Here is a 14,126-nt window from a genome sequence, read left to right on the forward strand (position 1 = left end):
CTGGCCCCTGTAAGAGAGAATAAAACCCTGTTGCAAAGTTAAAGAGTAGCATGTGAGAAGCAAAAGTCCACTTCCTGCATCTCTAAGTCCGGTGGGACGGCTGCAAGGACTGAAGTACGGAAAGTGTACTGGAAGTGGCCTCCTTCTGCTATGATACATGCACGGAGCCATTCCACATTGCAGTCCAGGGCCGACGCTATGATTGTGGGACCGTGATAGTGAACGTCGAAGCGACAATTTAGCGTAGATGGAATACAGTTTACTATTACAAGCACAATAAGAAGACAATGCATGCTACAGTGTGGATTGGAAATGGCGCAATTGCCTTGTTGGACCTGTGGTCATTCCAAGGACTCAACACAGATCATTACCTGAATCTCCTGCAGATGACAGCGGACGACTTCCTGGATGATTGGACCCTAACGCAGCAGAAGGAGACCATTTCCAGTACGCTGTCCTTCCTTCAGTCATAGCAGCGGTCCCATCGGACTTAGAGAGTCGTGGAAAGTGAATTTTTGCTTCTCACATGCTACTTTTCAACTTTACAGTTGGGTTTTTCTCCCCCCTGCCAATCAGATTGGAGAGATGCTCTAGCTCTAGAGTGGTGGTTCTCACCGCGGGCATTATTGCCCCCTGGGCGGTGTTTTCACTTCTCAAGGGGGTGTTGAAACATAAAGGGGGCAGTAGGGGCCGTTCTGCATTTGCTTTGTTAATTTTTTTTGTTTAGTAACTACATTTTTCTAAAAATTAGTAGTGATACCTCGGTTTTCATCGATAATCCGATAATTATTCCATAATGCCGCTGATTGGCTGCAACCACTTCAAACTTTTTGTTGTGTGGGTCTCTGGGACTTGTAGTCTTAGGGGACACCAAGTGTCTTTTCAGAACACTGATATAAACTACAACTCCCAGAGACCCACACAATTGAAAGTTCCAGCCAATCAGCGGTATTATGGAATCCAGCGGGTTAGTTTGTTCCTTATGCTATCCAGTGTGATTGATCTGCAGTGGAGTCATGGAGTTATATAAAGCCATACATCATTATATGATAGAGCGACATAAGCAGTGCATTCTTGAAGCAAACTTTAAAAAATGGCCGAAAAGAAGAAATGCCGTCAGAATTCAAATGAATACTTAAAATACGGATTCATTCCTTCTCCTACAAGCAGATAGCTGCCCTTGTGCCTCGTTTGAAAAAAGGCATTTTCACAAATGAAACTATGAAGCCTTCGAGACTGAGTGATCACCTTGCAAAAATGCATTCAGACAAAGTGGGTAAGCCGATTTCATTTTTCCAAGGTTTAAAGTCAAAGTTTGAGACCTGCAGCACTGTAGGCAAGCTATTTGGAAAATCTGCTTTCAATGCTGACAAAGGCCTCCTTGCTTCCTATAAAGTCTCTTTATTAATAAGACAACGTGGCAAATCACATACTATTGGGGAAACACTTGTGTTACCATCAGTTAAAGAGATTGTCAGTACTATGCTGGGGCCGGACACGTGTGCCATCCTTCGAGTAATGACACAGTTTCAAGAAGAATTGACAAGATGGCTGCTGATGTGGAAGAAACGCTTTTGAACGTGTTAAAGAACACAGAATTTGTAATTCAAATTGACGAGTCAGGGGTTAGAGACAATGAAGCATTGCTGCTAGCTTATGTTCGTTTCATTAATCGAAATGAAGAGGTAGTGGAGGAACTGTTGTTTACCAGAAATTTAACCACCGGCACGAAAGGCTCCTCTATAAACAAAAGAGTGGAAGAAGAAAAAAAACATCCCTTTAACAAATGTACTTGCTTTTGCAACTGATGGAGCTGCATCCATTATTGGTCAATATCGCGGATTTATAGCCCATTTACAATCTGCTATACCTGGCATAATGGCAGTCTACTGTGTGATCCATCGGCAGCACCTTATTGCTAAACATTTATGTGACAGATTCCATGATTCTCAGCGCTCTGTAATTAATGCTGTTAACAAGAGAAAAGCGCAATCTTTGAATGAAATGAACATCTTTTCCACAAGCTCTGTCAAGACAATGACGAAGAATTCGAACGTCTACTCCTACACACCACAGTGAGGTGGTTGTCAAGACGAAAGTGCTTACGACGCTTCCTAGAACTTTTTGGACACAGTAGTTGAGTTTCTTTGGGAGATTGACTCAAGCCTTTTTAATGCAATTGAACTGCGACGTCTTGACGTTGCCTATCTCACAGACATATTTGACAAACTCAGCAAGGTCAACACAAAGCTACAACTAGACAAAATGAATTTCATTAAGGCTAAAGGTATAATCTCTTCCTTTATTGCCAAACTGGACCTTTATATCAATAACCTAAGTCAAGAAATTGCATGCAAAGATGGAGACAAACTTCCAGATTCCGACTTAGACGTTTTTTGCTCATACCTCAAACAAGCCAAAGAAGACATGTAAACTAGGTTTTATGATCTATGTACCCTCAAAATACCAACCTGTGTACTCAATCCATTTTCAGCAGACGCAGGAGAATCTCATCCCAGATTACAGGAGCAGTTGATCGACTTGAAACACGATAGCGAAGCCCAAGCATTATCCCAGCAATGTGGCGATAATTGTTTTTGGGTGAAAGTGAAGAATTCCTATCCTATCCCGTGGCAGGAAGTTAAGTTGCTCGTGTTAGCTCTCCATCTACGTACTTAGTGGAGAGGGGCTTCAGCGCAGTTCAGCAGCTCCTGACAAAAGTGAGAGACAAACTTCAGATATGTGAAAGCGGCGACATGAGACTGCGGCTGACAAAGATAGAACCAGATATTGCAAAATTGTCGTCCGCTCATCAGGCCCAAGGCAGCCATTAATGACACAGATTGATTGTGGCAAACATTATTATTATTAGTCGAATTTCATTGTTCTTGCATTTTAATGAGTCTTCTGACCATTAAGGATTAAGGTGTATCTTGCATTTTGTTTATACATTGTACATTTCTATTAAATGATAATTAAAGAATTAAAGATGTTATTATTACTTACTTCCCACAAAAATTACCTTCTGCAATAAAACCTATTTATTATTGGATCCACAATTAACCTGTTTTTAAATATTTAGCAGCTAAAATACTTCTTTGGTAATTTTTAGAGACATATTTTCCCAATTAATGCTAATCTGTTAAACACTAGCAAACTTTCCAAAAAAAGTATTCAGTATTTTAATTTGTATTTTTAACTTTGTAAGGGTGGACACCCACTGGCGTTTTTTTTGTCCACTGCGCTGCGAGAGTAAAGTTAAAGTCTCGCAGCGCAGTGCAAGAAAAAAAACGGGATATCGGCATCATGCCGGCATATCGCCAGACTTTTCAATGGGGCCAGCGGCAGCAGCGCTAGCCCCATTGAAAAGAGATGGAGAATGCCGGGGACTTCTGCCACAGCTGTCACAGCTGTGGCAGATGTCCGCGGCATTCTATCCCATTGCTTTCAATGAGATCGGCATTGAAAGCAATGGTTTCTGCCAAGCCCCGCAGTAAGATTATCGGGGAAGGGCTTGAAATATAAGCCCTTCCCCGATAATCAGCAATAAGTGTAAAAAAAAAAGATAAGATATTGCTATTCATGAATGAATAGCTAAGGACTATGTGTCATTGGCTGAGCGCTCAGCCATTAGCTAAGCAGTAGCTGCTATTGGCTTAGCCCTCAGCCAATCAGCACAGCCCTTTCAGGAGGCGGCGATTTTTTAAATCCCCGCCTGCTGAAAGAGCTTAATAGCAGTGCAAGGGAGCCAGCAGGGGGACGCGTATGAGCGCCGTAGAGGTGAGTTATTTTTTTAACACTTTTTGCTGATTATAGGGGAAGGGCTTATATTTCCCCTATAAGCTGTGGCAGAAATCCGCGGCATTCTCCATATGTTTTCAATGGGGCTAGCGCTGCTGCCGCTGGCCCCATTGAAACCACTAGCGATTTGCCGGTTCTATACCGGCGTCTTTCTTGCGCTGCAAGGCGAGAGTTTTCTCGTGCTCTCGCAGCGCAAGAAAGAAAAAATCGTCAGTGAGCGTTCACCCTAAACAAGATAAACTGTGACTGGGTTTAAACTAGTAAGGCTTGGGGGCTGGGGCGGGGGCACTGGGATGAAAAAGGCTTAGAACCACTGCTCTAGAGTACTCTATATTACATGAACATCACCGCCATATAGTGCACCGCTGTCCATTCCTCCGGCAGCTAATTTCTGGGAATCCTACAACCATGATCCCTCATGATCCCTGATCATTAGAGCTTCCTTTAAACAAAGCTGGGGTTATGGAAGCTGCACTAGCCCTTTAATGCGTCAGTATATAATGCGCTCCCTTAGGACTACGATATGATTGGAGTCTCATTGACTCCCCTGTGACTCGTGATAATGCACCTTACAGAGATGAGTGATGAGCGGCTCCAGATCCCGCCGTCCGACAATTAATCTTTCTTTTGTAAAGGGAATTAAGAAGTCGGAAACAAAGAAACGAATTCTCCAAAATAGATCAGTCACCGGCGGCGACACGAGGAGTAAATGTATTTATTGTAAGCGCCGATGAAGGTATTACAAAAGCTAATCATGTCTAAATGTCACTCTGCCGCCGCGAGTACTTGTCAGTAATTCCGGGTCTTGTCACCATCCGTCTCCAGGCTCAATCAGCCCGGCGAGCGGTGACAATGGCTCCTCATAATGGCGCTACTGATGGCGATGAGGGAGTGATGTGGACTATTGATCTAACGCAATGGTGTGATTTCTCCCTGGGATTAGCCGCCTTGGTTTCATACTCCACTATTGTGAGTTAATCTGACAGGCAGAATTGCCACCTTTACCCGGCGAGCTGTGGGCGCACGCCGCATTCCTTCGCCGTATCGTTGTGCGTCGTGTCTTGGAACGGTTTTCTATAAATAGAGGCATACACACGGGATCCCGCGCGGATCTCAGCGCACAGCATGTGCCCTCATTTGGATGCTAGCCGCACACATGTCGCCGCGCTGATCCTGACATGTAGCTAATGCAAAGGGTTGGCAAATTGAAAAAGCTGCTACAATGTATCTACATACCAGCAGCTGATATTCATGAGGAGCTGCCAGCAAGAGTTTGCCTTTAATTAACCCCTTAGTGACTGCAATATGCCTCTTTACTGACCTCATTAACGGGCTTTAAACCTGCACGTCCATCTTTCTAGGCCTCGCTCAGACTAGCGCTGTGGGTGCGCAGTAACCGGACGGGTTAATTCCTGCTACCTGAAGTAACCCGTTTACACAATCCGTGGTGCGGGGTGAGTGATTTCCAGCTCCCATAGGAGTCTATGGAAAGCACACACCAAAGTTAGATCAGGTTCTATCTTTGTGCACACCACGGAGCTTAGATGCGGCCTGGAGTCGCATGTCCTATCTTTGTTAGGTCCCTATAGAGCGCGTCCGGTGTGCACCTCTAATGCGTGCGGACAGCGGTCATCTGAGCGAGGCCTAAGGGGGTGCTGGGCTGACTACTGACAACTAGGCTCCTGCTCTAAGGCTGGATTCACACAATCGAGTACAATATTGGTCCAAAAACTCTTAGGCCTCGTTCAAACAAACGTTGGTTTAATGCTCCATTGCTGCACTAAAAAAATGCGGCTATCGGAGCGTTAAATCGCGTAAACGAAAAATAGCCCCCACCAAGTTACGGCAATTCTTTATGATTTTAACACAGCTGGGTGCAGCTTCTTGCAATGCACTGACACCGTAGCCCCGAGATGAAGGGAGTTCCTGAGGGGATGAAGGGAGTCTCCCATGGTGGGGAAGAAGGGAGTCTCCCATGGTGGGGAAGAAAGGAGTCACCTGTGGGGGGGAATTCCCTTCATCCCTGCAGCAGGGGACTCCCTTCAACCCAGTGGCGGGGGACTCCCTTCATCCCTGCGGCAGGAGACTCCCTTCATCCCTGTGGCAGGGGACTCCCTTCATCCCTGCGGCAGGAGTCTCCCTTCATCCCTGCGGCAGGGGACTCCCTTTATTCCTGTGGCAGGGGACTCCCTTCATCCCTGCGGCAGGAGACTCCCTTCATCCCTGCAGCAGGAGACTCCCTTCATTCATGCGGCAGGGGACTCCCTTCATTCCTGCGGCGGGGGACTCCCTTCATCCCTGCGGTGGGGGACTCCCTTCATCCCAGCAACAGGGGACTCCCCTCTTCCCAGCAGCGGGGGACTTCCCTCATCCCAGTGGCGGGGGACTCCCCTCATCGCTGCGGCGGGGGACTCCCCTCATCGCTGCGGCGGGGGACTCCCTTCATCCCTGCAGCGGGGGACTTCCTTCATCCCAGCAGCGGTGGAGTTCCTTAAACTCCCTACCTCTCTGTTCGCTGGGTGGTTTGCATAGTCTCCCATAGGAGTCTATGGAGCTGCCGATGTGCCGTCAAAAGATAGGACAAGTCATATCTTTTAAAGTGCACCTCAAAAAAATTGTTAATTTGAAAGAATCCATAGGAAACCATAAGTTCTTTTAGATGCAATTTTTTGACACACCTACTCTGCGTCCAAATGAGGCTCGTGTGAAAGAGGCCTTAAACTTACGATTGTGAATGTGAGCAGGATGAGCTATTGTTTATAAAAACACATTATATCCATGTATCTTCAATTTTTTGACGTGCAAGAAAAAAAAAACGTACCTCTTATAGTGTCAATGGTAGAAAATGCATTTAATTCGCATACAAAACCACGTGGCGTGCAAGTGTGAGGCCATTTTTTTTAGATCCTATAGGAAATAATGGACGATTCTTTGCAAGGAATCACCCAAAATCGGACATGCAGCGAGTTTTCTAACTTGCAGCATTAATGCGAGTGAATAATCCCGCGCAAATGTGTTATTTTCATATGCGCTATGATCTATTTTTATGTGTATTTGCGCACCCGATGCTCAATAGGAGTCTATAGGGGTTTAAATTAGCGCAGCCTGCCTGCACGAAACTGTATGGGTAATTGCACGATTTCACCGTGTTAATTGCTAAAACCAGGGACTAATTAACCTGCTGAGCCAAGTTCAAAAATGGTGCGGGTGTCTTTTGCGTCAATGTGAATGGGCCCGGCAGTGCAAAAAAGTATACTTACCTGAGCGGGAACGCTCACGAGAAGACGTGATCGCACTCCATTTAGAGCGCAATTACGTCACGCTCTCACGAGCTTTAAAATGTCCCACTCATGCGAAGGAGCCCTGGGGGCTGAAACAGAATATTGTGTTTGTGGAGATTTTTGCGTGCGTGATCAAGCGAGGCCATTGATTTTAATGGTTTCGTTCTGATACGTGTTTTTCTACGTGCGAGAAAAGATAGGTCCTGCACTCGTTTTCAGCTTTTTTTGCCTACACAATAGTGCTGGATGGGAGGAGTAAAAAATGAAGACATAACTTTTTAATGCGCAAATCTGCTCCATTGCGCCCAGCGTATTGGCGTATACGTTCGTCTGTTTAACCCCTAAGGCCGTATTTACCCTGCCAATAGCGTGTCCAAGATTCCTTGGTGCAACCCGTATTACGCACCACACGGACACCCTGACTGTGTGCCGTACAGGTCGCCTCACGTTTGCATATACTGCTCCGAAAATGTATCCAAAAATTGCGCATGTAAATAGACCCATTGCAAATAATGAGTTCTAGTTTTGTGTTTTGAGTCCATTGAAATCAATGGCTGCTATTATCTGCATTTAGCGTGCACAAAATTTTGCGTGCGCAAATACCTGCGCAAACAGGGTCATGTGATGGAGCCTTACAGCCAGGAATAGAGGAACCTCATAGCCTGTCAGTTTAACCCATTGCATGCCACAATCAATAGCAATTGCAGCAAGGTCTAATAGGCTGCTGTCATAGACTCAGTAGAATGCAGTACAGAAGTAATGCAGTGTATTATCTGCATTACCCAAGAGTTGGGGTACCACAGCTCTTTTATAGCTACCTCAAGTGGAGTGTGTATGTGTAGTGGCCAAAAAGGGTCACCAAGGGTTAATGTCTGGTGTCTTCACAATGACTGTACAGAATATATCTTAACCTGCTCTGTCACTTGTCAATCACCCCTAGCAAGGACTGGGATTGGGTAGTGAGGATCCCCTTATCCCAGGATTGGTTAGGAGGGAGAGTATAAAAGACAGAGCGTGGGTGGGGTTAGAGAGTGCTGTCCAGCCCAGTCATGGAGCAGAGTCCAGTCTAGAGAAGTGTAGTAAAAAATCAAGTCAAGCCTGAGAGGAGCCAGGGGAGTTTCACCTAAGTTCTAGTGTTGGAGGTCAGCCAAAGAGAGGAGGCCTGGAGAGTGGAGTCTTTTTCAATCCTGACAAAAGGTATCGGAGACAGGGCAGACCCTGCGGAGGTTGTAAAGATAACAGGCATCGCAACTGTGAGTTTATCTTGTCCCTGCAAAGTCAGAAGTCAGTGTGTCCACAGGAGAGTCTGCACTATTCCTTCCATTCCTCCACAAATAACCTTCCAGCACGGTGCCAACTTAACTTAGTCTGGCAGCTTCATTCCTCAGGAAAGCCTTAAAGGGGTTGTCTCGCGAAAGCAAGTGGGGTTAAGCACTTCTGTATGGCCATATTAATGCACTTTGTAATATACATCGTGCATTAAATAGGAGCCATACAGAAGTTATTCACTTACCTGCTCCGTTGCTGGCGTCCCCGTTGCCATGGCTCCATCTAACTTCGGTGTCTTCTTGCTTTTTTAGACGCGCTTGCGCAGATCTATCTTCTCCATTCGGCTCGTCTCGGCATCACTGGCAATCAGAGGCTGGAATCGGCACATGTGACGGGGGCGGAGCTTCGCGATGACGCGTACAAGGGGCGGAGCCAAAATGCCGGTGATGCCGAGACGAGCCGAATGGAGAAGATAGATCTGCGCAAGCGCGTCTAAAAAAGCAAGAAGACACCGAAGTTAGACGGAGCCATGGCAACGGGGACGCCAGCAACGGAGCAGGTAAGTGAATAACTTCTGTATGGCTCATATTTAATGCACGATGTATATTACAAAGTGCATTAATATGGCCATACAGAAGTGCTTAACCCCACTTGCTTTCGCGAGACAACCCCTTTAAGGAACAAATGTATGATATTTTACCCACAACCAGAAGTTAATGTAGAATTTACTGCCTGTAATTTTGAAGAATTGTGAATGTTGTATTTGTTCTGCAAGTTCCAGTAAACTGCGTGCCTTCTGTTTCACTGATGCTTCCATGGAGTTGTCTGTTTATTTCATCACTGTGACACCCTCATCCAAAGGCACTGGCGTCACGATGAACTTACACTAGTTATTCTCGCTAGGAATCCCTATTGCAATCCCACCTACTGCACGAGCCACCATTTTAGGCCGGGTTGTAACCACTGTAAGAAGGCCAGAGTTAGCGCACCCAATCAGGCTACACCCGCCGACTTCTGCTCGCTGCACTATCCAAATGATCGACCGATCACATCTTCAAATCCTCTTAAGGGACTAAAATATAGCATCATAAAAAGTTCACACATTTTTCCCTGCAATTTCCCTAAATTTCTTTTAATTGCTTTTTTATTATAAGGTTACAAAAAAAAGCAACAATGAGAATAATGATAACAGCGGTACATTGTATCAAAACTATGGCCATCTTGTAAGCATATACAGGGGTGGACAAAAATATGGAAACACCGTACGAAATGCATAATTGAGTTACATGGGACTATAAATCATATTTCCATAAGACATGTAGAGACCGATTTTAGGTGGAGGTAATATGACACAGATGCTGCCGGACCAACAAGATTCCATTGGTTGGGGGTTTGAGCCATTCAGCTGCTGTTATCAGCTGCCTCTAAAAACTACCCAGAGCAGGGCAAGAGGTGAAGTAAACACAAATGTGGCAGGAAAGATCTCAGCAGGGGTCAAAAGGGCAGCTTAGTGCTAATGATCTAAATCCCATGCATTTCATATGGTGTTTCCATATTTTTGTCCACCCCCTGTATATAGACACGATGAAGCTCGTGACAAGAGAGAGGACTATGCGTGATGCCAAATTACATTGTTTTCCTGAAATTTTAATCTTCTCACAGTGTTTTCCTTCTGTCCAATATTTTGCGCTTCTCGCTTACTTATAGTCCATTGTCAAGATATTTATTAGGGCCGAATATCGTAAAGCAGCCAGTTTTAGGGTTTAAATAGACAAGCTCGCGCGACGGAGCGTATTTGCCCACAAACAAGTTAAAATTCCTTTTTTTAATGTTTAAATCTCACGCTATCGCATACGGAAAAAAGAAAAAAAGCAGTAAAGTCAGTCCCATCGGATCTTCTGTGACCCGAGAAACACGCTGATCAAAACGAAACCATCAAAATCAAAAAGTCACCTCAAAATGGTACCAATAAAACTAGAACACTTCCCACAAGAAGCCAGACCTCACAAGAAGCCAGACCTCACAAGAAGCCAGACCCCACAAGAAGCAAGACCTCACAAGAAGCAAGACCTCACAAGAAGCACGACCCCACAAGAACCACGACCTCACAAGAACCACGACCTCACAAGAACCACGACCTCACAAGAACCACGACCTCAAAAGAAGCAAGACCACACAAGAAGCAAGACCCCACAAGAAGCAAGACCCCACAAGAAGCAAGACCCCACAAGAAGCAAGACCTCACAAGAACCACGACCTCACAAGAACCACGACCTCACAAGAACCACGACCTCACAAGAAGCAAGATCCCACAAGAAGCAAGATCCCACAAGAAGCAAGATCCCACAAGAAGCAAGATCCCACAAGAAGCAAGACCTCACAAGAAGCAAGACCTCAAAAGAAGCAAGACTCCACAAGAAGCAAGACCCCGCAAGAAGCAGGACCCCACAAGTAGCAAGACCTCACAAGAAGCAAGACCCGACAAGAAGCAAGACCCCACAAGAAGCAAGATCCCGCAAGAAGCAAGACCTCGCAAGAAGCAAGACCTCACAAGAAGCAAGACCTCACAAGAAGCAAGACTCCACAAGAAGCACGACCTCACAAGAAGCAAGACCCCACAAGAAGCAAGACCCCACAAGAAGCAAGACCCCACAAGAAGCAAGACCCCACAAGAAGCAAGACCCCACAAGAAGCAAGACCCCACAAGAAGCAAGATCCCGCAAGAAGCAAGACCTCGCAAGAAGCAAGACCTCACAAGAAGCAAGACCTCACAAGAAGCAAGACTCCACAAGAAGCACGACCTCACAAGAAGCAAGACCCCACAAGAAGCAAGACCCCACAAGAAGCAAGACCCCACAAGAAGCAAGACCCCACAAGAAGCAAGACCCCACAAGAAGCAAAACCCCACAAGAAGCAAGACCTCACAAGAAGCAAGACCTCACAAGAAGCAAGACTCCACAAGAAGCAAGACCTCACAAGAAGCAAGACTCCACAAGAAGCAAGACTCCACAAGAAGCAAGACCTCACAAGAAGCAAGACTCCACAAGAAGCAAGACCTCACAAGAAGCAAGACCCCACAAGAAGCAAGACCTCACAAGAAGCAAGACCTCACAAGAAGCAAAACCCCACAAGAAGCAAGACCTCACAAGAAGCAAGACTCCACAAGAAGCAAGACTCCACAAGAAGCAAGACCTCACAAGAAGCAAGACCTCACAAGAAGCAAGACCTCACAAGAAGCAAGACCCCACAAGAAGCAAAACCCCACAAGAAGCAAAACCCCACAAGAAGCAAAACCCCACAAGAAGCAAAACCCCACAAGAAGCAAGACCTCACAAGAAGCAAGACCCACAAGAAGCAAGACCACACAAGAAGCAAGACCTCAAAAGAAGCAAGACTCCACAAGAAGCAAGACCCCGCAAGAAGCAGGACCCCACAAGTAGCAAGACCTCACAAGAAGCAAGACCCGACAAGAAGCAAGACCCCACAAGAAGCAAGATCCCGCAAGAAGCAAGACCTCACAAGAAGCAAGACCTCACAAGAAGCAAGACCTCACAAGAAGCAAGACCTCAAAAGAAGCAACATCTCAAAAGAAGCAAGACCACACAAGAAGCAAAACCACACAAGAAGCAAGACCCCACAAGAAGCAAGACCTCACAAGAAGCAAGACCTCACAAGAAGCAAGACCTCACAAGAAGCAAGACCTCACAAGAAGCAAGACCTCAAAAGAAGCAACATCTCAAAAGAAGCAAGACCACACAAGAAGCAAAACCCCACAAGAAGCAAGACCCCACAAGAAGCAAGACCTCACAAGAAGCAAGACCTCACAAGAAGCAAGACTCCACAAGAAGCACGACTCCACAAGAAGCACGACCTCACAAGAAGCAAGACCCCACAAGAAGCAAGACCCCACAAGAAGCAAGACCCCACAAGAAGCAAAACCCCACAAGAAGCAAAACCCCACAAGAAGCAAAACCCCACAAGAAGCAAGACCTCACAAGAAGCAAGACCACACAAGAAGCAAGACCACACAAGAAGCAAGACCTCAAAAGAAGCAAGACTCCACAAGAAGCAAGACCCCGCAAGAAGCAAGACCACACAAGAAGCAAAACCCCACAAGAAGCAAGACCCCACAAGAAGCAAGACCTCACAAGAAGCAAGACCTCACAAGAAGCAAGACCTCACAAGAAGCAAGACCTCACAAGAAGCAAGACCTCACAAGAAGCAAGACCTCAAAAGAAGCAACATCTCAAAAGAAGCAAGACCACACAAGAAGCAAAACCCCACAAGAAGCAAGACCCCACAAGAAGCAAGACCTCACAAGAAGCAAGACCTCACAAGAAGCAAGACTCCACAAGAAGCACGACCTCACAAGAAGCAAGACCCCACAAGAAGCAAGACCACACAAGAAGCAAGACCTCACAAGAAGCAAGACCTCAAAAGAAGCAACATCTCAAAAGAAGCAAGACCACACAAGAAGCAAAACCCCACAAGAAGCAAGACCCCACAAGAAGCAAGACCTCACAAGAAGCAAGACCTCACAAGAAGCAAGACCTCACAAGAAGCAAGACCCCACAAGAAGCACGACCTCACAAGAAGCAAGACCCCACAAGAAGCACGACCTCACAAGAAGCAAGACCCCACAAGAAGCAAGACCCCACAAGAAGCAAGACCCCACAAGAAGCAAGACCCCACAAGAAGCAAGACCCCACAAGAAGCAAGACCCCACAAGAAGCAAGACTCCACAAGAAGCAAGACCTCACAAGAAGCAAGACTCCACAAGAAGCAAGACCCCACAAGAAGCAAAACCCCACAAGAAGCAAAACCCCACAAGAAGCAAGACCCCACAAGAAGCAAAACCCCACAAGAAGCAAAACCCCACAAGAAGCAAGACCTCACAAGAAGCAAGACTCCACAAGAAGCAAGACCTCACAAGAAGCAAGACCTCACAAGAAGCAAGACCTCAAAAGAAGCAACATCTCAAAAGAAGCAAGACCACACAAGAAGCAAAACCCCACAAGAAGCAAGACCCCACAAGAAGCAAGACCTCACAAGAAGCAAGACCTCACAAGAAGCAAGACCTCACAAGAAGCAAGACTCCACAAGAAGCACGACCTCACAAGAAGCAAGACCCCACAAGAAGCACGACCTCACAAGAAGCAAGACCCCACAAGAAGCAAGACCCCACAAGAAGCAAGACCCCACAAGAAGCAAGACCCCACAAGAAGCAAAACCCCACAAGAAGCAAGACCTCACAAGAAGCAAGACTCCACAAGAAGCAAGACCTCACAAGAAGCAAGACTCCACAAGAAGCAAGACCCCACAAGAAGCAAAACCCCACAAGAAGCAAAACCCCACAAGAAGCAAGACCCCACAAGAAGCAAAACCCCACAAGAAGCAAAACCCCACAAGAAGCAAGACCCACAAGAAGCACGACCCAACAAGAAGCAAGACCCCACAGAGCTCCGCTGACGGACAGATGCCAAGGCTCTAGGTCTTGGGGTGTTTTCACACGACGTATTTACGCAGGTATTTAGCCACGTAAAAAGAAAAAAAAAATCGTATTTTTGGCGATCGATGGTTTTCATCGCTTCAACGGTTTTTTTTGCCTCTACGCAGCAGCTCTCTGTGTGAATGGCATAAAATACGTGAATTAAGATCGTGACTTGATCGCGGCAAATGTTTAGTCATGCGAACGGGCGAAAGTAAAATAATAATAATAATAATAATCTTTATTTGTATAGCGCCAACATATTCCGCAGCGCTTTAGTAAAACAC

General features: G+C 46.1%; 1 protein-coding gene across 1 annotated transcript; it reads left to right on the plus strand.

Moving 5' to 3' along the window:
* Positions 1 to 287: 287 nt before the first annotated feature.
* LOC136582672 (serine/arginine repetitive matrix protein 1-like) lies at positions 288 to 13,820 on the plus strand. Its single transcript, XM_066583853.1, has 4 exons — positions 288 to 447; positions 1,397 to 1,477; positions 2,216 to 2,429; positions 10,262 to 13,820. The coding sequence occupies exons 1-4, from the start codon at positions 288 to 290 to the stop codon at positions 13,818 to 13,820; spliced, it is 4,014 nt and encodes a 1,337-aa protein (XP_066439950.1).
* The last annotated feature ends 306 nt before the right edge of the window (positions 13,821 to 14,126 follow it).

Source organism: Eleutherodactylus coqui, chromosome 11 (assembly GCF_035609145.1).
Source record: "Eleutherodactylus coqui strain aEleCoq1 chromosome 11, aEleCoq1.hap1, whole genome shotgun sequence".
Lineage (NCBI taxonomy): Eukaryota > Metazoa > Chordata > Amphibia > Anura > Eleutherodactylidae > Eleutherodactylus > Eleutherodactylus coqui.

Bases quoted from the DNA above. Each gene is read 5' to 3' on its own strand.
- LOC136582672 (XM_066583853.1), top strand. From the start codon at position 288: ATGCATGCTACAGTGTGGATTGGAAATGGCGCAATTGCCTTGTTGGAC. The intron at 448-1,396 runs GTACGCTGTCCT...CTTCCTATAAAG, and splicing joins GCAGAAGGAGACCATTTCCA to TCTCTTTATTAATAAGACAA. The intron at 2,430-10,261 runs GTAAACTAGGTT...CTGTGACCCGAG, and splicing joins AAACAAGCCAAAGAAGACAT to AAACACGCTGATCAAAACGA.